At 39.4% G+C, this 20700-nt stretch overlaps 1 protein-coding gene across 9 annotated transcripts in view; it reads right to left on the bottom strand.

The window, feature by feature from the left end:
* Positions 1-6881: 6881 nt before the first annotated feature.
* The window catches only part of glra2 (glycine receptor, alpha 2), a 187613-nt gene continuing 173794 nt past the window's right edge, over positions 6882-20700 (bottom strand). For 4 of the 9 annotated variants that reach the window (XM_048541369.2, XM_048541372.2, XM_048541371.2 and 1 more), the window contains one exon: positions 6883-9983. In XM_048541369.2, coding sequence (XP_048397326.2) covers positions 9705-9983 — 279 coding nt within the window. In that variant the 3' untranslated portion in view covers positions 6883-9704. Of the gene's footprint in view, positions 9984-20700 lie in introns of all 9 variants that reach the window. The other 5 variants (XM_048541373.2, XM_048541374.2, XM_048541375.2 and 2 more) reach the window with 3 other exon arrangements.

The raw sequence follows: 20700 nt of genomic DNA, 5'->3' as shown, positions 1-20700 counted from the left end.
GTCAAGGAGGTGGGATGAGGTTAGTAGGTAGCGGGGGGTGCGGCTTGGGGTGGGAGGAAGGGATGGGTGAGAGGAAGAACCGGTTAGGGAGGCAGAGACAGGTTGGACTGGTTTTGGGATGCAGTGGGTGGGGGGGGAAGAGCTGGGCTGGTTGTGTGGTGCAGTGGGGGGAGGGGACGAACTGGGCTGGTTGAGGGATGCAGTAGGGGAAGGGGAGATTTTGAAACTGGTGAAGTCCACATTGATACCATATGGCTGCAGGGTTCCCAGGCAGAATATGAGTTGCTGTTCCTGCAACCTTCGGGTGGCATCATTGTGGCAGTGCAGGAGGCCCATGATGGACATGTCATCAAGAGAATGGGAGGGGGAGTGGAAATGGTTGGCGACTGGGAGGTGCAGTTGTTTTTTGCGAACTGAGCGGAGGTGTTCTGCAAAACGGTCTCCAAGCCTCCGCTTGGTTTCCCCAATGTAGAGGAAGCCGCACCGGGTACAGTGGATGCAGTATACCACATTGGCAGATGTGCAGGTGAACCTCTGCTTGATGTGGAATGTTATCTTGGGGCCTGGGATGGGGGTGAGGGAGGAGGTGTGGGGACAAGTGTAGCATTTCCTGCGGTTGCAGGGGAAGGTGCCGGGTGTGGTGGGGTTGGAGGGCAGTGTGGAGCGAACAAGGGAGTCACGGAGAGAGTGGTCTCTCCGGAAAGCAGACAGGGGAGGGGATGGAAAAATGTCTTGGGTGGTGGGGTCGGATATATACGAGGGACACTCAGTTACCAAACAAAACCGAAAGAAATGCAAATACTGAAAATCTGAAACAATAACAGAAATTGCTGGAAAATATCAGCAGGTCTGACAGCATCTGTGGAAAGAAATCAGACTTAACATTTCGGGTCCAGTGACCCTTCTTCAGAACCAAAGTCCATTGCAAAGCTTCTGTTTAAATTCAAAGTGGGCAAATCGACTCAGATTAGTCAAGGCACTGATTTGGGTGTTGGAAAGGAAATGGCTATTCCCAACGTTTTTGTTTAATTGAAGGAAACATGCAATGTATTGTCATATGTTTGCAATTTGGAAAGGACAGAGCACTATGTGTGAATGTATGTAGCATCCAGCCCATGTAAGTGAGTCAAAAAAAAAGTCTTGCCCAACACAAAATGTGTCACATGATATATGATTAACAGTATTTACGTGATTCCAGGAATGTAGGTTTTATGTCCCAACATTCTACAGACCATACTACACAGTGTGTCATTTCAGCAGTTAAAAACAGTTAGAGCACAGATTACACCCACTTAACTGTGCTGGCCAAACTCATCTCCAACATTAAACCTGATTCCATGATTGGACAACACTTGACAAACAATGTTATTTGAACCAAGAATTACACTAGCGACTATTTTAACATCATCAATCAGGCTCACAGTGTGAATCACAGGAGTAACCATTCAACTACTTGAGTCTTTGGCGGCAGTCAATGAGATAGAGGCTGACCTATATCCTAGCTCAGTCCACCTGTCCTGTCTCTATATCATTTAATACCTTTGGTTAGAGAAACATCAATCAGTGTAGTTTTGACATTTTCAATTGAGCTAGCCTTAAACGTAATACCAACAGACACTTATTAAGTACATGAATAGGAAAGGTTACGAGGGATATGGGCCGGGAGCTGGCTGGTGTAATTAGTTTAGTTTGGGATGATGTTTGGCATGGACTGGTTGGACTGAAGGGTCTGTTTCTGTGCTGTATGACTCTATGTTTCTATGACTTAACCATCCTTTCAGTTCTGTGTGGGACACCTTAACATGTAATTGAATTAGAGCTGTTGCTGATCATAATTGATTTACCACAGCAACATATGTAAGCACCATGTTGGAAAAGTGAAGTAAATTTCACAGTTTAATCCCCGGGCAGAATTTCTGGGTCCTGCTGAGGTTGGGAACTGAGGCAGATGGCACTGGGAAATACCGTTGCTGGTTGCTTTCCAGACTCCCTATTTTAGAGGAAATGGGTTCAGAGACTGGACAGGAATATCACTCCCCATAAAATTGATAACCAGTTAGGCTCATTAGGAGCTTGGTTAAGGGAAATTAAAGAAAGTCAACTGTGGCATAGCAGTAATGTCCTTACTCCTAGGTTCAGGTCCAACTGCCCCCAAGACATGTCACAATATCTTCAAAAAGGTTGAGTAAATGAAACTTTGTTTGCTGTGAAAAATTCCCGTTCTTCACTGAAAAAATTAACAGAGATGCAAAGATGGTCACACAGCAAACAACATGACATCTGTGAGGAGGATGTGGGGAACCTTCAATGTGATTTGAACAAACAAATGCACAGCACATGAAGTGCAATGTGGAGAAATGTGAACCAAAAGCAGAAAGGAGGATTATTATCTGAATGTCCCTAGACTGGGGAAAGGGGGATGTGCAATAAGACATGGGTGTCCTTTTACACCAGTTGCTAAGGGTAAGCATGCAGCACAGCAAGTAGTGAAATAGGTATATGATATTTTGGCCTTTATAATCTGAGGATTCGAGTATAGAAACAGGAATTTCTTGAAGCAATGGTAGATGGCTTTGTTGAGTCTATATTTGGAATAGTGTGTGCAGCTTTGGTCAACTTATCTAAGGGAAGTGTTTTGACGAAAGAGGGAATGCAACACAGTTTTACCAGACTGATTCCTGGGATAGTAGGACTGGTGTATGAAGAGGACTATATTCACTGGACTTCAGAAGAATGACAGGATGTGAGAAACCTATATAATTCTAACAGGACTAAACAGGGTAAGCACAGGAACGATGACAGAAAAGTCCAGAAGCAGGGGTCACAGTCTAAGGAGGTATGACCATATATGACAGAGATAAAGTGAAATTTCTTCAGAGTGGTGAACCTGTGGAATTCTCTGCTGCACACAGTGATTAAGAGCAAAACATTGAAAGTTTTCAAGAAGGAGACAGATGTAGGTCTGAGTGTTAAAGGGAACAAAACATATGGGGATAAAGCAGAAACAGAGTACTGAGTTGTATGATCAATCCTTCAGGCTTGAAAGGCTGAATAGCCTACTGTTGTTCCCACCTTCTATGTATCTTGAACACATTAACATGTATCTTAAAACACAGGTTAAAAATGAAGGAATGAAGCAAATGGGATATTGGATATTATAAATAGTAGTATAGGATACAAAAACCAGAAGGTTGTTTAACTTGTATAAAATGTTAGTTAGGTCCTCATATTATATGACACTCTGGATACCTCACCTTTCAAAAGAATCAAGAGTTTGGAAAGTGTACAGAGGGAAGAGGCTTACAGTAACATGAATTGACTGCAAAAGTTAGGTGTGTACTCTTTAAAGTAAAACAAATGGTTAGCAGGAGATTTGGTAGAGGTGTTAGAGCTCATGAATTTTAAAACTACACGATATAACCCCAGGTCCATGTCATTAATGTAGATTAAAAATATCAGCAGCCTATATGGGGCCAATCAGGAGCACCACTATATCCCTTGCTGCAGTCTGAAAACAGCTATTTATCAAAACAGTTTGTTTTCCACCCCTTAGTCAACTTTGTATTCATGCTGCTGCTTGCCTTTTTATCCCATAGGTTTTAATTTTACTGACAAGCCAAACACCTGGTATCTAATCAAAAGCATTTTGAAAGCTCATATACACAACAACTGCACTCACCCTCACTCAGCAATGAGCTCAACCAGCTTAATCAAATACAATTTCGCATTGATGAATCAATGCTGACTCTCTTTTATTAGATACCTGTGCAAATGAGTGTTAATTTTTCTTTCTGACTATTTGTTAAACCTTTTCCACTACTGATACTATACTATAATTCCCAAGTCGATTGTTCTCCACTTTTTGAAAGGGATGCAACATTTGAAACTATCCAGCACAACTATTGTATCTCAGGAGGATCGGAACATTGTGGCTGATACCTCACTTCTCTCAGCAACTTCGGATACAGTACATCACGCCTGGACTAGGTGACTTATCCACCTTAAGTGATACCAGTCTTTTTAATGTCTTACATTTATCTGGCTTTATCTAATTAAATATACCAACAAATCTCTTCATTTACCATAGCATTTGTAGAATATACCTGCCTTGCTGAAAAGAAATAATGCAACCCACCTCAGTCATGTCTGCTGCCTTGATTAATTGATCCCCATTTTGGTCCCAGTTAATCCTATTCTTCCTTAATCAGCCTAATCCTAACCCTTTTTACTGTCAGTATTCCTTTAGAAGGAGGCTGTTACAATTACAACATTTAAAAGGCATTTGGATGGGTATATGAATAGAAAGCGTTGAGGGGGATATGGGCCAAAAGCTGGCAAATGGGACTAGGTTTATTTAGGATAGCTGGTTGGCACGGATGAGTTGAGCAGAGGGGTCTGTTACTATGCATTTCATTTCCATGACTCCAAAATGGTTGGATTCCCATTTTTGTAAATACAATTCCTATATTCCACTGTTTTCAAACCTTGTGGAGAATTTGGTTAATTCTGTCTGTGGTTATCCTTATAGCTTTTCATTCATTCCTAAAAAGATATATATATTTATATATTCACTCATTCTAAACCAACAATTTATAATGTAATACACTATAAACATAGGCCTGTATTCTGACTAGAGTGAAGGTGGGCTGGTTTACAATGAATTTTCAACAGGGTAATTCAGACACGTAAGTTTTAGTGAGTGAACTCCTTATCATGAGATTGCACTCATCAGTGCCTAAATGAAATTCCAGGTATTCCAATTCATTTTCCTCTTTTCCTTTTCTAATGTTGGAAGGTTTCAAATAACAAAATTCGGAAGATAAACAAGTTGGAAGCTATCAAAAACACTTTAATTTGGTAGTGTTTGGCAAGTAACAACCTGTGATCTCTTACATTTATCTTTAACCTATTCGAGAATTTTGTGGTGAACATATGTTCCTCCACCCAAAATAAAACTGTATGCATTTATACTTTTTCAGCTAGGTCGTTCAAGGAAGGACTAGATTAATAGCTGAGAACATACAAACAGAAAAGTCTATTCACCTATCAAATGTGTTCAACATCTTATTATGTAATGGCTGATCTGTAAATGAACACAAATTCATCAGCATCTACCAATGAAAAATCCAACATTTCCCTTTGAGCACTAGCCTAAAAAGCTTTCAGTGTGTGTGGGTTGTGAGTTCCATAATTCTCAACGATTTTTGTTTCTTAAGAAGCGCATCCTGAATGCCTCATCTCTAATTTTAAGATAATGCTTCGTTCTTCTAGATTCCCACATCACAGAATACGGTTTCTTTCCAGATTCCATCTCAGAAATGGACTCAGTGGCATATTGAACAATACCTAATAATGATAATTAAAATCAAAGAGCAGGACATTTCCCCTTGGGACAGGAAACACGAGCCAGGAGAGCTCTTAATGTTCCAAACCTATTGTAGCAAATCAAACCAAGTTGACCTCATTGAGAAGAAGATTATTGATTAGGGTCATTAACCTGGGCCAATCAAGAAAGCTCTGGCTGACCAAGAGAGTAGAATCTCCTCAGTTCAAGCAACTGACCCCAAACTGGTGGGCCACTGTCAATGTACCTTGCATAAGTAAATAAAGGTGACCTGCTGACAGGATACTGGTCTCTATGCACTCATTTCACCTATCTCCTGCAATGCATTTGCTAACCATTCTATTTACGTGCTGGTGTAATGCGGATGGACTGAAATCCAGGCTTCAGCTTCCAAATTGCAGTGCTGAATATGGTAAGATCCCAAGAAGGACTTGAAAGATAGAAGGCCTGCCTCTATTCACTAAGGCAACGGCTCATTTCTGTGCTAAGCAGCCTAACCATCACTCCTCAACCTCTCATCCATAACCACCTTAGTCCCAATGATTTCAACGCAACCCCTTTCCCCCTCCCTAAGCACATTGATCTCTCCAAAGCACTGCTCCTATATCCTCTATGCTCCTCCACATTCCCCATCTCTCTTATGCATATTGACCTACTATAGTCATAACACATAAGCCCTACACCATCATTGGAAATCTTTGAGATCCCATAAAACTCTTCAGACAATAAAGTCTGCTAAGGAGCTCATAAATCTGTCAATCTAAACAAATCTCTTAACCCACTTGACAACAGTAACAACAATGCCTGCTGTTCTGAATTCACTAGAGGCTCAGATGTCAACCAAGCATTCACAAGAAGCTTTCATCACACAACTCCGTCCATAAAACCTCCAGGATTTAACAAATTACAGCTTTGAAGTAGTAGACTAGATGAATATCTGTCTGAAAAGTTGAAAAAGTGTCTGACCTGTCAATTCAAGAACTCAATCATTTCTTACAATACTTTGAAGACTGAACAGATAGTTGACCTGTTAATCTATGAAAATATCGAAGCACAGTGTAAACTGACACAGTAAAGTATCAAATTTGATAGTGTCTAATGCAGAAGAACTAGGTAAATTAAGCTCATGAATCTGAAGGCTTTACCATTTATCAAACAGGATTAGGTGATGACATACAAAGTTACAAACACCTTTCTAAATTACACATTAGACAATTCCTGTCTCCAGAATGGGCTTCATCCATGCTTCACAACATCTCTTATCTGGTCCAAACCATATCTCCCTCAGGAGGCTTTGAAGCCAACTCCATGAAAATTGCAGGGTGTCTGAAGTCGTTTTCCCTGAAATGTAGCCAATACCATTTGGGTTGTTGTGTATGGATTTGTGACCCATGCCTTTAAAAATATCACACAACAGGAATATTGGTGGGGATCTCAGAACTGGGTCCCATCTCTTGCTCCCCACATTTTCATCTGACACATGTTTGCTCTGTGGTGGAATAGAAAAATCCAGCCCAAAGCTTACCTCCATCTTAATCTGTTTCTAAAATATTGTAACTGGATTTTGGAAAATTGGAGACCAACCTGGTGATTGGAACAAGGAATCAAATTATAACATAATTATCATAATGCTTTATTTTCTTTTTCAGGAAGGATTGTTCCTTGATACCATGCACAGAGAAGTATCCACGTATTCCCATAATGTGCTCTGTACATAACACCTCCATTTTAAATTAATGAAAGAAACTGCCTGCCATATCATATCTAAATCCTTCTATCTTGCATAGAATTTCTTTTTCTCACTTCTCGAAATCCTCTCCTGTGAAATTCCAAGAATATCCTGGTCAGATAGGCAAAATCATCTGTGCATGAAACTCAGAGAATACGTTTTAATTGCTTTCAACTTTAAAAGAACTGATAATGTGCAGGATTTGAACATGAAAGATGCTGAATCTGTCCCATATTGTAATGGGGCATAGTTGACAACAAGAGAATTAGGCTAAAATACAGAACCACATTCACCAGTCTACACTTTTATTCTGAGTTCAGTATAAATGTTCGTTACTACACGGTTTTGTATAGCATATAAATTATTCAATGATGCACTCTATTGAGTGAGAAAAGTTGGCAGAAATTTAATTTCAACTGACAACTCGGCATTTTACTGGCAATTTAATGTCTTCTGCTTTTCAACATTGGAAATTACTTATGCTACCAAGATTGTGTTTCCAGATGCTTTTTGCTGTATATTACATTTTTGTTTGTCATTTATATAAATAATTTAGAAGAGAATATAGAAGGCATGGTTAGTAGGTTGCGGATGACACTAAAATTAGTGGTAATGTGGGTGGTGAAGAAGGTTATCAGAGAGATCTTGATCAAATGGGTCAATGGTCTGAGGAGTGGCAGATGGAGTTTAATTTGGGTAAATGCGAGGTATTGCATTTTGTAAAACGAACAAGGGCCGGATTGAAACAAATAATAGCAGGGCCTTAGTTAGGTACATAAATCTTTGAAGTTTGTGTTACACCTAGCCAGGGCAGGCATTTAACGTGTTTGCCTTCATTGCTAAGAGCTTTGAGTACAGCAGCTGGAAGACATGTTGAATTTGTACAGGATGCTGATGAGGCCTCTTCTGGAGTACTGTGTCCAGTTCTGGTTGCCCTGCTGTAGGAAGGATTCTATTAAATTAGAGGAGGTTCAGGAAAGATTTACCAGGATGTTACCAGGAGCGGAGGGTTTGAGTAATAAGGAGAGCTGGAAAAACTGGGACTTTATAATATTTAAGACATTTGGATAAGTACATGAATAAGAAATGTTTGGAGGGATATGAGCCAAGTGCAGGCAACTTGGGACTAGTTTAGTTTGGGATTGTGGTCGGCGTGGACTGGTTGGACCGAAGGGTCTTTTTCTGTGCTGTATGACTCTACAACAGAGACAGAAAGGAAAGTAAGATATTTTGAAAAAGGAGCATAATAAATTGTAGCCACTTTATTTATATTGTGGATAAGTAGACGTGAACAGTTTCTTATTTCTGAAAGATTTGATTTACTAACCTAGTAAGTCAATAGTAAAGCTAAATGAAAAAAAAGTAGATCAAACAAATAGTTTCTCAGTTTCCAAATAATAACACATCTACACCTAAACTCCTTTAATAGTCTGCTTTTGATCAAAATAACCTCACACCAGCAAATAAATGGTTAATTGTCTTTCAGATTGCATTGAAATCGAAGAGCAATTTTATATCAGAAGCAGATTAAGGAATAAATTAGGAGTTTAATATTCTTTGACACAATAACCTATCTAAATGCTATTGGTTTCACTTATTACTAACATAAAAAGCTACAGCATTAAGACCTGTACAAGGCTAAACTGAGCTACAGCATTAAGAAAACAACAATCTCGTCAATTATACTGTGGTGAAAGTCACACAACAATATATTTACAGTTTGGCACCTTGAGATACATATGAAACAAAGCAACATAATTTTTTTTAAAAGCACAACTCCCTAAAAATTTAAATAATAAAATTAAAAAGCATATGCAATCTGAGTATATGCCTTTAAATAAATCACACAACATAAAACATCATTTTACTCCTTCAAGTTAATGATAAGTTTCTTCCTGAAATGTGAAAAATTTAATATGTTCAACGAGAATATCAAAGTATATGATTTTTTTTCATTTTATATATATGTGTAGAAATAATATTTCTAAGCACAGAATGACTCTGGTGAATTACTAACACCTGCATGGCAATGGAATGTAGCTCAGTTGGACATTGTTTTAATATAAAGGCAGTGATTTCTTGTAAAATTTTGGTCCACTCTTGATTCATTGTACTGGAACCATTGTAAACATACCAATCTTTGAAAAAAAAGTGTGATCTTGTTTCTGTTGCATGTCCGTAAAAACTACCGTTCCTTAAAAATATGAAACAACTGTAGACTTGCTTTATTCTTCTAGATGTTTTCTTCCTCTACCATCCCTATGCCACCTCCAGACACCACACCCACCCTCTCATCCCCACTCAAAGGCCTGGCTTCTAACCTGGAACACTTGGCTCCTTTACCACAGTTTGCCAGAACTGCCATGGATAGGTTTACAGGGAAAAATTATCAGCCAAAGTTAGACACTGGAAGAACATGTCCCAATAGGCAACACAGTGCATTATGGCCTGTTTTAATACTTTCATATTGTAGCATTCTAATGCTAGCCAGGTAGAATGCAAACATTTTCAGCCTTCTTTCAATCTAGGTTAGTCACTTAGTGAAGAACAGTCAGCAAACAACAAAGACAACTTAGCATAACTTGGTCATGAGCAGTCCAAGTGAAGGGAGGCCTTCTGGTGGAATGTTGCCTACTGCTGATGGACAGCTTCATGCCGTATAATTTTGTATGTAATCCAATAAAAGATGTTAAAAATGAGGAATGCTAAAGGGAAGGCAGCACGGGATATCATGTCAATTCTTTTTGCTCTGTCGACAAACTTCTTTCTGATGGCTTCTGCATCCTTGGGCTGTGGTGGTGGAGGATTTGGAGCTGCTGTTTTGACAGCTGTGCCATCTTTGACTTGAAGGCAATGACCCACCCCATATCCACTGAAGTTAAAGCGACTCTCCCGAGCCAGTTCTTCATCCTGTGGGAGCAAAGAGATGACAGAAGAGAGCAACTCAGAATGCAGCAAAATCAAATCTGACAAGGTGACAACCTGATTTAGATATGCATACACAACATTTATGCCCTGAGAAAGTATCTAGATAAATCATCTAATTGTATTTTTCTTTTTATTATTGCTTAGCACATTTAACCTCATGCTTGAAATTTCACGTTACATTCTGGAATCAACATTTTTTGATCTCAAAGCTATTTTCATTTTGTTAAAGAATCTGTCTCCTTACTGTTGATTTGAGTTTAAGTGAGTAAATTACCAGCTGAGAAAACTGAAAATGATGTCAGTCCCTGAGGCAGTATCCAACTTTGTAGCCTCCTATAATCTTTTCATCAAGAATTTGAACAAACAACGATTTTCTTAAATACTCTGATGGATGCAGCATCGCTTTGCTTGGTACTAAGTTGCACAGAACAACTTAGACCTGGGTTCAACAGTAGGCTACATTGTTTTAACAGATAGCAGGGGCATCATAACAAGTGGCAAAATTGATCTCATTTTGACGTTGTGGGCTATAGGTGTCAGGAACTCTTCATACAGGTTGCAAAGACAAATTCTGCCAATATGGAAATCTGCGCTATGAATAGAAAATGCAATGTTGCGTCTGTGAGACCATGAAGTCCCTAGTTTGAATGTGAACCATTCAACTTTGGGATTCCATTGAGCTAAGATGCAATCGACTAAGAGATCAACAGAGGAGAAGTCAAAGTAGGAGTGGAATAAAGTATCAAAATGACCAGCGGCTGGAAGGATCATACTTGCAGGCTGGAGATGTTCAAGAAAACAATCACCAAATACACATTTGGTCTCCCCGGTGTGGTGTTTTTGTTTATGTATTCATAGGAGGAGGGCATTTCTTACTAGGTCAGCACTTACTGCTTATTTCTAATTGCCCAATGGGCAGTTAAGAGTCAACCACATTGCTGTGGGTCTGGAGTTGCATGTAGGTGATATTGGTTAAGGATGGCAGTTTCCCTTCCCAAGGGGATTAGTGAACCAGGTGGGTTTTCCGACAATGGTTTCATGGTGATCATTAGACACTTCATTCCAGATCCTTTTGTCGAATTCAAATACCACCATGGCAGGATTTGATCCCAGGATTCCAGATTATTAGCTGAGTTTCTGAATTAATAGTCTAACAATAATATCACTAGGCCATTGCCTCCTCTGCACCACAGCATGTGCATCATGTATAATACATCATGTGAAGTGAACAATATATTCAATTGAATGCAGTAGAAATAAATTTCTACTGGAACATAGAAGGTGCATTTAAACCAAAGGGACTTGGGAGTCCTAGCCCAGGATTCTCCAAAGGTAAACTTGCAGGTTGAGTTGGCAGTTAGGATGGCAAAGACAAATGTTGGCACTGTTTTCAAGAGGACTAGAATATAGAAGTAGGGATGTACTTTTGAAGCTTTATAAAGCTCTGATCAGACCATATTTAGATGATTGTGAGCAATTTTGGACCCCATACCTCAGGAAAGATGTACTGATCCTGGGGCAGGTTCAGAGGAGGTTCATGAGAATGATCCCAGGAACTAAAGGTTTAACATATGGGGAATGTTTGAGAACTCGGAGTTGAGAAAGTTGAGGGCAGATCTAAGTGAAACTTACGGAATATTGAATGGCCTGGACAGATTGGACATTGGGAAGATGTTTCCATTGGTAGGAGAGACTAGGACCTGAGGGCACAGCCTTAGGATAAAGGGAAGACCTTTTAGATTGGAGAAAAGGAGAAACGTCTTCAGCCAGAGGGTGGTGAATCTATAGAATTCACTGCCACAGAAGACTGTGGACACCAGGTCATTGAGTACTTTTAAGGCAGAGATAGATAGGTTCTTGATTGTCAAGGGTATCAGGGGTTACAGAGAGAAAGCAGGAGAACGGGATTGAGGAACTTATCAGCCATGATTGAATGGTGGAGCAGTCTTGATGGGTTGAATAGCTTAATTTCTGCTCTGTTGTCTATGTCTTATGGTCAAATGAAGGAAACAAAGAGTGTGAACTAATTTAATTTGAGTATGGTGATGATTGTCTACTTCCATGGAACCTAAACACAACATTAGTGTCCTGGGTAGAAATAATGTGCCTTTAAGTTCATTGTGTTAACATTTGAAAAATATCAGCATGTAAAGGATTGATCCAATCTTAGTCCAGCAGAGCCAGTTTTGTTCTTTACATGAGGATTTTCTGTTTTGAAAGCAATACTTTCCTGATGACATCTTGCTTCAGAATTCAGCAACTTTGCTGCATGGTTCTTTGTGATGAGTTGATGGATAAAAGAACAAGATGGATAAATGAATCCACAAAAAACACGTTCATTCGGTGGCGCTTAGGCTAATGTGTTTTATGAGACACATTTAATTTTAAAATAAATCAATTGCTTGGTTAAATAATCAAAAACATTACCAGTCTGAATGAGTGTTAAGAATGTAGCTTATTTTGAGCAAAGGCCAAGAATGTTGAAGAAAAGCAAAATACTGAAGATGCTGGAAGTCAGAAATCGAAACAGAAAGTGCTGGAGAAACTCAGCAGGAAGGGCAGCATCTGTGGAGGAAAGAAGCAGAATATTTTGAGTCTGGTGTAACTCTTCTTCAGAAATGAAAGAGGCTGGAAAATTGTATTTTTATCGAATTGACAGAGGGGAGCGGGTGGAGTGGGGGAAACAGATGGTGAGGGTGCTCAGAGTAAAAAGCAAAGTGGGTACTAATGGTGATGAAGGAGAGATGGAAATGTAAAATGGGCATAACTGAAGGTGTGGAAAGGCAGATAGGAGGAGAGGAAAGGATCCGCTCTGCTGAGAGCAAAGCCAACAAAATACAAATAAAATATGCCAGAGAATGAAGGGGTGGTAAGAAAAATGGAGGCAACAAATTATGATCTGAAGTTGTGGAACTCAATATTAAGTACCAGAGGCTGTAAAGTACCTAAGGGGAAAATGAGGTGTTGTTCTTCCAGATTGGTTTAAGCCTGCAACAGGCCCAGCATGGAAATTTGAACATGGGAACAAGATGGCTTATGCAAACGGCAAGCACCTGGAAAGTATGGGTCACTCTTAGATGGAGAGTGCAGCTGTGCTGCAAAGCAGTCCTCATTCGCTTGGGAACCTTGCAGCCCAAGGGTATCAATGCGGACTTCACAAGCTTCAAAATCTCCCCTCCCCCGATCGCATTCCAAAACCAGCATAGTTAGTCCCTGCCTCCCTAACCATGCCTCCCACCTCAAGCCCCACCCCATCTCCTACCCACCAAATTCATCCTGCCTCATTGACCTGTCCGTCCTCCCTGGGCCAATCTATCCCCTCCCTAACTCCCCACCTACATTCACCTTCACTGGTTAGAACCCCACCTCTTTGACCTGTCTATTTCCTCTCCACCTATCTTCTCCTTTATCCATCTTCTATCCGCTTCCTCCTCTCTCCCTATTTATTTCCGAATCCCCTTCTCCTCCCCCATTTCTGAAGAAGGGTCTCGACCCAAAACATCAGCTTTCCTGCTCCTCTGATGCTGCTTGGCCTGCTGTGTTCATCCAGCTTCACACCATGTTATCTCAGATTCTCCAGCATTGGCAATTTCTCCTGTTTCCTCAACCCCATTCTCCCACTTTCTGTCTGTAACCCTTGATCACTTTGACAATCAAGAACCTATCTATCTCTGTCTTAAATGTACTCACCAACGTGAAGGAGACCACACTGTGAGCAGTGACCAGATTCAAAAGAAATACAACTAAATGCTGCCTTATCTTGAAAGTGCATTTGGGACTTTGTACAGTGCGGAGAGAGCTGGTGAAACAGCAAATTTTGCATCTATGATTGTGCGGGAAGGCACTAGGTTTTGGTGGGGGTGGGTGTGTGTTGGGGGGCAGTGTGTAAGGAAGTGTCACGAGTGCTGAAGGAGTGGACCAAGGCGTCACAGAGGGAACAGTCTCTGTTGAATGCTGACTGTGGAGGAGAGGATCATGAGAGATGAGATATAAGAACAGAATTGGATTGTTTGGCCCATCAAATCTGCTCCGCTGTTTGCTCATGGCTGATATGTTTTACAAACTCTTCTATTGCCTTCTCCATGTAACTCTTGACCCCTTTACTAATCAAGAACTTATCTACTTCTGTCCTAAATGACACTCAATGACTTGTCTTTCACAGCCTTCTGCAGCAATGAGTTCCACAATTTACCACCCTCTGGCTGAAGAAATCCCTACCCACTTCAGTTCTAAAGAGTCTTCCATTTATTTTCAGGCTATGTCCTCAGACCTTAGTGTTTTTTATTACTGGAAACATCTCCACATCCACTCTATCCAGACCTCTCAGTATTCCGTAAGTTTCAGTCAGATACTCCCAGTCATTCTAAACTCCACCGAGTACAGACTCAGTGTCCTCAACTGCTCTTCACATAATAAGCTCTTTGTGCCTGCGATGGTTACTGTAAACCTCCTCCGGACACACTCCAATGCTGGCATGTCCTTCCCTAGACACAGGCCTGAAATCACGCACAATACTACAAATATGGTCTGTCAAGAGTCTTTTACAGCCTCAGCAGTACAGCTCTGTATTGTATTCGAGTCCCCTTGAAATTAATGCTAATATTGCATTTGCCTACCTTGCTGCCAGTTGAACCTTAATGTTAACCTTAACAGAATTAACAACTAAGACTCCCTAATGTCTTTGTGTTTCAGCTTTCCTTAGCCTCTTTCCATTTAGAAAATAGTCTTTAACTTTTCTTCGTAACAAAGTGCATAGCCTCACCCATTTTTAAATTGTATTCCATCTATCACTTCTTGGCCAACTCTCATAGTCTGTCCAAGACCCATTCAGCCTCCCCGCTTCCTCAACATTACCCGTCCCTCCACCTATCTTTGTGGCATCTGAAAACTTACCAACAATATCCTCAGTTCTTTTATCCAGGTCGTTAAGGTACAACGTGAACAGTTGTGGTCCCAACATGGATCTCTGCAGAACTCCATTAGTCACTGGCTGCCATTCTGAAAAAGATTCCTTTATCCCTACTCTCTGCCTTCTGCCAGTCAGCCAACCCTCTATCCAAGCCAGTACTTTGCCCCTTACCATGGACTATCTTACACAGCAACTTCCTATGAGGCACCTTGTCAAAGACCTTCTGGAAATCCAAATAGATTATGTCCTTTGGCTCGCCTTTGCTTAACTTTCTTGTTACCTTCTCAAAGAATTCCAAAAATTTGACAAGCATGACAGCCCTCTGATGAAGCTGTGCTGACTCAGCCCTATTTTACCACACACTTCCAAGTACTCCGCGATCTCCTCCTTCATGATGGACTCTAAAACCTTATCAACAACCCAGGTCAGGCTAACTGGCCCATAGTTTCCTACCTTCTGCCTTCCCCCTCTCTCAGATTGGGGTGTAACATTACACTTGGTGGTGGGATTCTGTTGGAGGTGGTGGAAATGGCAGAAAATGCGCTTTTAAATGCAGAGACCAGTAGAAAGTGAGGAAAAGGACCTATCATTGTTCTGGGAGGGAGCAGAAGGGGTGAAGGCAGAAATGTTGTAGATGGGTCAAACACATCTGCGGGTCCTGTCAACCACCATGTGCAGAGAATTCTTGGTTGAGAAAAGAAAACATCATGTCAGCGGCATTCCGGTGGGAAGTGGCATTATCAGAATGGATGTAACAGAGAGGGAGAAATTCTAACAACAGAATAGATTCCTTGTATGAAGCAGGGTGTGATCTTGACACTGTTTGAGGATCTAATTATGAAATGGATGTAAATGATATTGAATTCAAAGCAATCAAAATATTAAGTGTCACCTACATTAAAATAAATCAAAATTCCAAAGCCATGGAAACCTCTAGTGAAAGCTATTACATTTAAGGCTAAACGTATTTAGTAACTCTGGTTGTATTTATCCCCATGATATCAATATTGCATTGAAATGACCACCCAAGGATATTACTAGTAATCTCCTTTCACATTTCAACCCCTACATCATCTATTCAGCAGGGTATTCCAATTAACTGAGTAAGCAGTCATAAATCAAATAACGTAAGCTTCTGTGGATTAACAACTTGCATGCCAGGCAACTATTCAACATTTACAGTAAGCTCAGCAATTGTTCCTTTTCAAAAAGGGAGATACTTTGTATACACAATAGACTCGTAATTTGGTTTGTACGACAATAAAGAGAACTAATAAAATTATTACAATGCACAGAAGGTGGGAAATATATTGGACTCAATCTGCTGAGAATTACTAGCTAAATTCCAATTTGAATCCACAGCTTAATAACAGCAGCTGTTATAGGAGGAGAAATTCTTGCCACCTGGAGACTATAATTCCTATCAAGCCATTTTGCTATCATTGAAATGCTTACAACATTCTGAGTGTGTCAGAACCAGTGATGCAAATGTAACAATGCCCTATTGATTTGCAGAGTTGAATTCAGGGCTTGTTCAAGATATTTGGAGCACAATGCTCTATTTTCTAATGTCTTGTTTTTACAGTGGATACAAAACACACTGGACAACAACATTTCAAACAGCTCTTCAGCTAGCTCTGTTTGTTGTTATGTCTGGGTGCATGAGATTGTGATAGGTACAATCACCAGCTGCAGAAAGGCGATACTTTCCATCATATAATTTCCTCTAATTTACTCCAAGGTTAAAATGTAACTGTGTTTGCTTAGGCAAATTATAGTTTAATAACAATTTGCATTTATACATTTTTAATTGTAGCAAAGATCCCATGGAGACTAATCAGCTAAAACATACAGACACAGTCATCTGATTCCTAAAGTGTGGTGTCTAGGCTTCATAGAATAGTCCAACACAGAAGGAGACCATTCATTCCATTGAGGATATACTGGCTCTTTCAAAAAGCAATCTCATTATTGCTCCTCTGCTGCTCTTTCTCCATATTCCAGCAATGTTGACACCTTCAAGTATTTATCCACATCTCCTCTGAAAGCTCATATTAAGTCTGCATCCTTTGTCCATTCAGGCATTGCTTCCAAACCTTAACCATCCATTGACCACCTCTGTTATAAAACACCTTAAACCTATTTCCCCATGTTATCAACATTTCAGACACTGGAAACAGTTTCTCTTTATTTACTCAACATTGCTATCAAATCTTTACTCTCCTCTCTTCTAAACAGGAGTACTATAATTCCTCTATAATTCCACTATTCCAGTAAATTTATTCTGCAACATTTCCAAAGTCTTCACATCCCTCCTAAAGTGTGGTGCCCAGAAAAATACTCCAGCTAATACTGAAGTACTTTTTTATGTACATTTAGCATAAAGTCTTAATTCCAGTACTCTATAACTCCACTTATAATGTCAGAATTCCATATATTTTGCCAACTGCTTAGTACTTCCATTAACTCTGTGTTTTGCCTTTAAAATTGTACCAGTTAGTTTATTTGTTCTCTTTTTCTTCATGTCAGACAGTATAAACTTGCACTTTAAAGTTGAGCAATTTCAAGTTTCCTCATATGCCACCAATCTGCTTCTGTCCTTATAAAGTAAATTGCTATTTCCCTTACTGTTTACAACTCGTCCAAGTTCCATGTAAAGTGCGAATTTCAGAGTTATGTCCTGCAATCCTAAATCCAAGTCATGAATATCTATCAGAAGCAACAGTGGTCCTAGTTCTAAAACATGGGGAATGTCACCATATTCCTCCCTCAAAATATAGCCATTCATGAGAACACTCTGTTTTCTATTTTTAGCTAATTTTGTATCCATGTTGCTACAGCCAGTTTTAGTCCGATTGTACCATCAGGATTAATATGTAAAAAACCAAAAGAACTGTGGATGCTGTAAATCAGGAACAAAAACAAAGTTTTTGGAAAAGCTTAGCAGGTCTGGCAACATCTGTGGAAGCGAAAACAAAGTCAATGTTTCGGGTCCAGCGACCCTTCCTCAGAATTAATATATAATACCTTTACAAGTGCCATTTGAAATTCCATACTAAAAACTTCAACTGCAATGTTCTCATCCAACCCCGCCATGAGCTCACCAAAAAGCACAACCAAGTTCATAAACATGATTTCCCTTTAACAAATCTATGCTGGGTCTTATTTTGTCCAAATGGCTGTTAATTTTCACTTATGCTTTTATCTCTTAAAGTTTTCCCACTGATGATAATGCAACTGACCTGTATCAGCCACACTTAGCCAGAGTGTAAAATTTGTAACTCTCCAGACAGTTGATATCACCCTGTACATACAGAGCATTTCCGAAATTTCTATTCTCATTGCTCAGCAACTTAGGATGCAACCCATCCTGATTTGTTTGTTTATCGTATAAAGCACTGCAAGTCTTTCAAGAATCCTTCCTTTCTCTATCTTCATTCAGCCCCTGAACAATCTCCTTGTTTATCAGAACTTTGGCAAACTTCGTAAACACCAATGAAAAATTTCATTTAATAACTCAAATATATTTTACTTCTATTTGGATTCCATTTTCCCTTTAACAAGTCCTTTACTTATAATATACCTCTGGATATATAACTTCTAGATTTCCTTTTACATTAGTTGGTATTTCATTCTCACAATTCGCCAACCTACTCCTTTCTACTCCTGTATCTATAATTTATGGTGATACTGAGAAATATTACGCTGTAAGAGATGTCAGCTTTCAAATGACATACTAAATGGAAGCCCCATTTTCCCTCTTGGCTGGATGTAAAATGTTTGTGCTACAATTTAAAGAGCAGGCAATTTTTATCTCTTTGCCAACATCCTAAAGCTGACGGTTTAGCAATTTGTTTAGCAATTTGTTTAGCAATGGAGATGGTTAGAGAGAGCATGGGAAGGATAGACCTGGACAGTAGAGGGTAGTCAGACAATGGTTGCTAGATGTGGATACCAAACAGATAAAATCCCAAAAAAAGTGAAGTCCTTTGGGATTTATAGGTGTGGAAAAAATGACTGAGGTAGGAAGGGATTAAAATTCAAGGGTCACCGTATTAAATTGGAAGTGTTGGAAGATCTCAAGCCAAAGTACATAGGGAGAACATGGAGCATGATTGAGCAATTTGAGGAATAAGATGGATTGAGCTGAAGCTTCTAGACTGACTAGAGCATGCAACATCTTTATTAGTGAATTTTAAGTATTAATCTTGTCCTAGTCAGTTCATGTACTACATTAGTGATTGTCCTTTTTGTCAATATGGTAATCCATGACAAGATTTTTCTTAAATTGGGGAATAGTACAGTGTCCAATTGCTAAAATTGTCCAATAAAATTTATTTCACAGGGATATGTCTGAAGGTAGGAGTCCTCTAAAGGAAGTTCTATCATTGAACTTAGTGTCATCTAGTTAGGGCACTTCCCTTTGTCAAAGCGGGAATGAGAGGGAAAAACTTACTACCTATCTGCCCAGATTACATCAGAATTCAAATACCACAGGTGAAAGGAAAACCTTCAAATGTACTGCTTTACCAAAGCTCAGAAAATGTTCACCATTTCGATTAGACATGCATGAACTTTAAAGTGCAATACTTTCCAGGAGAATGTTTTAACAGGCACTATGGTCCCAAGAGGATTAATGTTCTTACTATATATATGTGTGGAATTCGCAGTATGAATTGTAGAATTTTATCCACTGATACAGTTGTCTAGAAGAATTAAATTATAAAAGTCACTAATGCACTGTCATTCCTCAATCACAAATCGTGCAGATAGATGAGAAGATGATGTTAAAACATCAGACATCTCTTTCATGCAGAACTGTAATTTGCTTGAAAGAGAAACATTTCAGCAATCCTTGGGATATGAAAAACTGATAAATTCCCCGCAGAATTACAGAAAAAAAGTACAATTTTTTCTACCTGCAAAACATGAAATTCCAATGACTACTATGATTTATACCAAAGGTGTGTGGGTGATGGGGACAACAGAAGTCAAATGAAAGTGCGAAGAAACAGGAAAAATTATCAAAAGAAATGAAAACCTGGAAACACAAAGACTGGCATCGCATTGTCATGATGCTATTCTTGCTTATTATAATATAGTTCTATTTTACAAAACATGCAAATTATTGAACCCGCAACTGTGCACAGTAAGCATTTCATGACATCTTTATGTTTCTGCTGCTGATACCAGAATTAATTCCAGCACAGAAATATTAATGAGACAAATATGCTATTTTTTTGCAAGTGCTGAGTTTCACTAAAACAATCGTGAATAAATATGTATTTTTAGAATGCAACACAGCACAAATAGGTGTTGTCTGAAAAAATCAAAACCATTAATTCTAAATGACATGGCAGAAGATTAAAATCAGAGACCTTTTTCATAGCTAATGACACATAAGGCAGAAAATGCATGTCCTTATTTCTGTTTCCATTACTACTTTTTCCCAGAATGTGCTGCCATGTTATATAACTAAGGGTTCCACTCTGCACCAATCATGGTGAATCACATTTTTCTTGTTGGTCTCGGGACGATTCATAAGTTCAATCTGTTTGGATATATTATGAACATACAATTTGTAGCCATTGGGAACTAGAGTGGGACTTGAGTTCAAAAGCTCTGACTCAGAAGTGGTAACATTACTTGCGGTAATGTGAGATCAGCACTCTTGAAAATGGATAGCAATAGGCTTTACTATACAGAACTATAGAGAGTGGATCTCTCTATAGTTCCCACCATGTTAGGAACTATGTCATCGTAATATCAAATCAGATGGAACTGAAGCCT

This window comes from Stegostoma tigrinum, chromosome 12, assembly GCF_030684315.1.
Source record: "Stegostoma tigrinum isolate sSteTig4 chromosome 12, sSteTig4.hap1, whole genome shotgun sequence".
NCBI classification, from domain to species: Eukaryota; Metazoa; Chordata; class Chondrichthyes; order Orectolobiformes; family Stegostomatidae; genus Stegostoma; species Stegostoma tigrinum.
The sequence above is the reverse complement of the archived record's forward strand: the minus strand, read 5'-3'. Positions and strand labels throughout refer to the sequence as shown.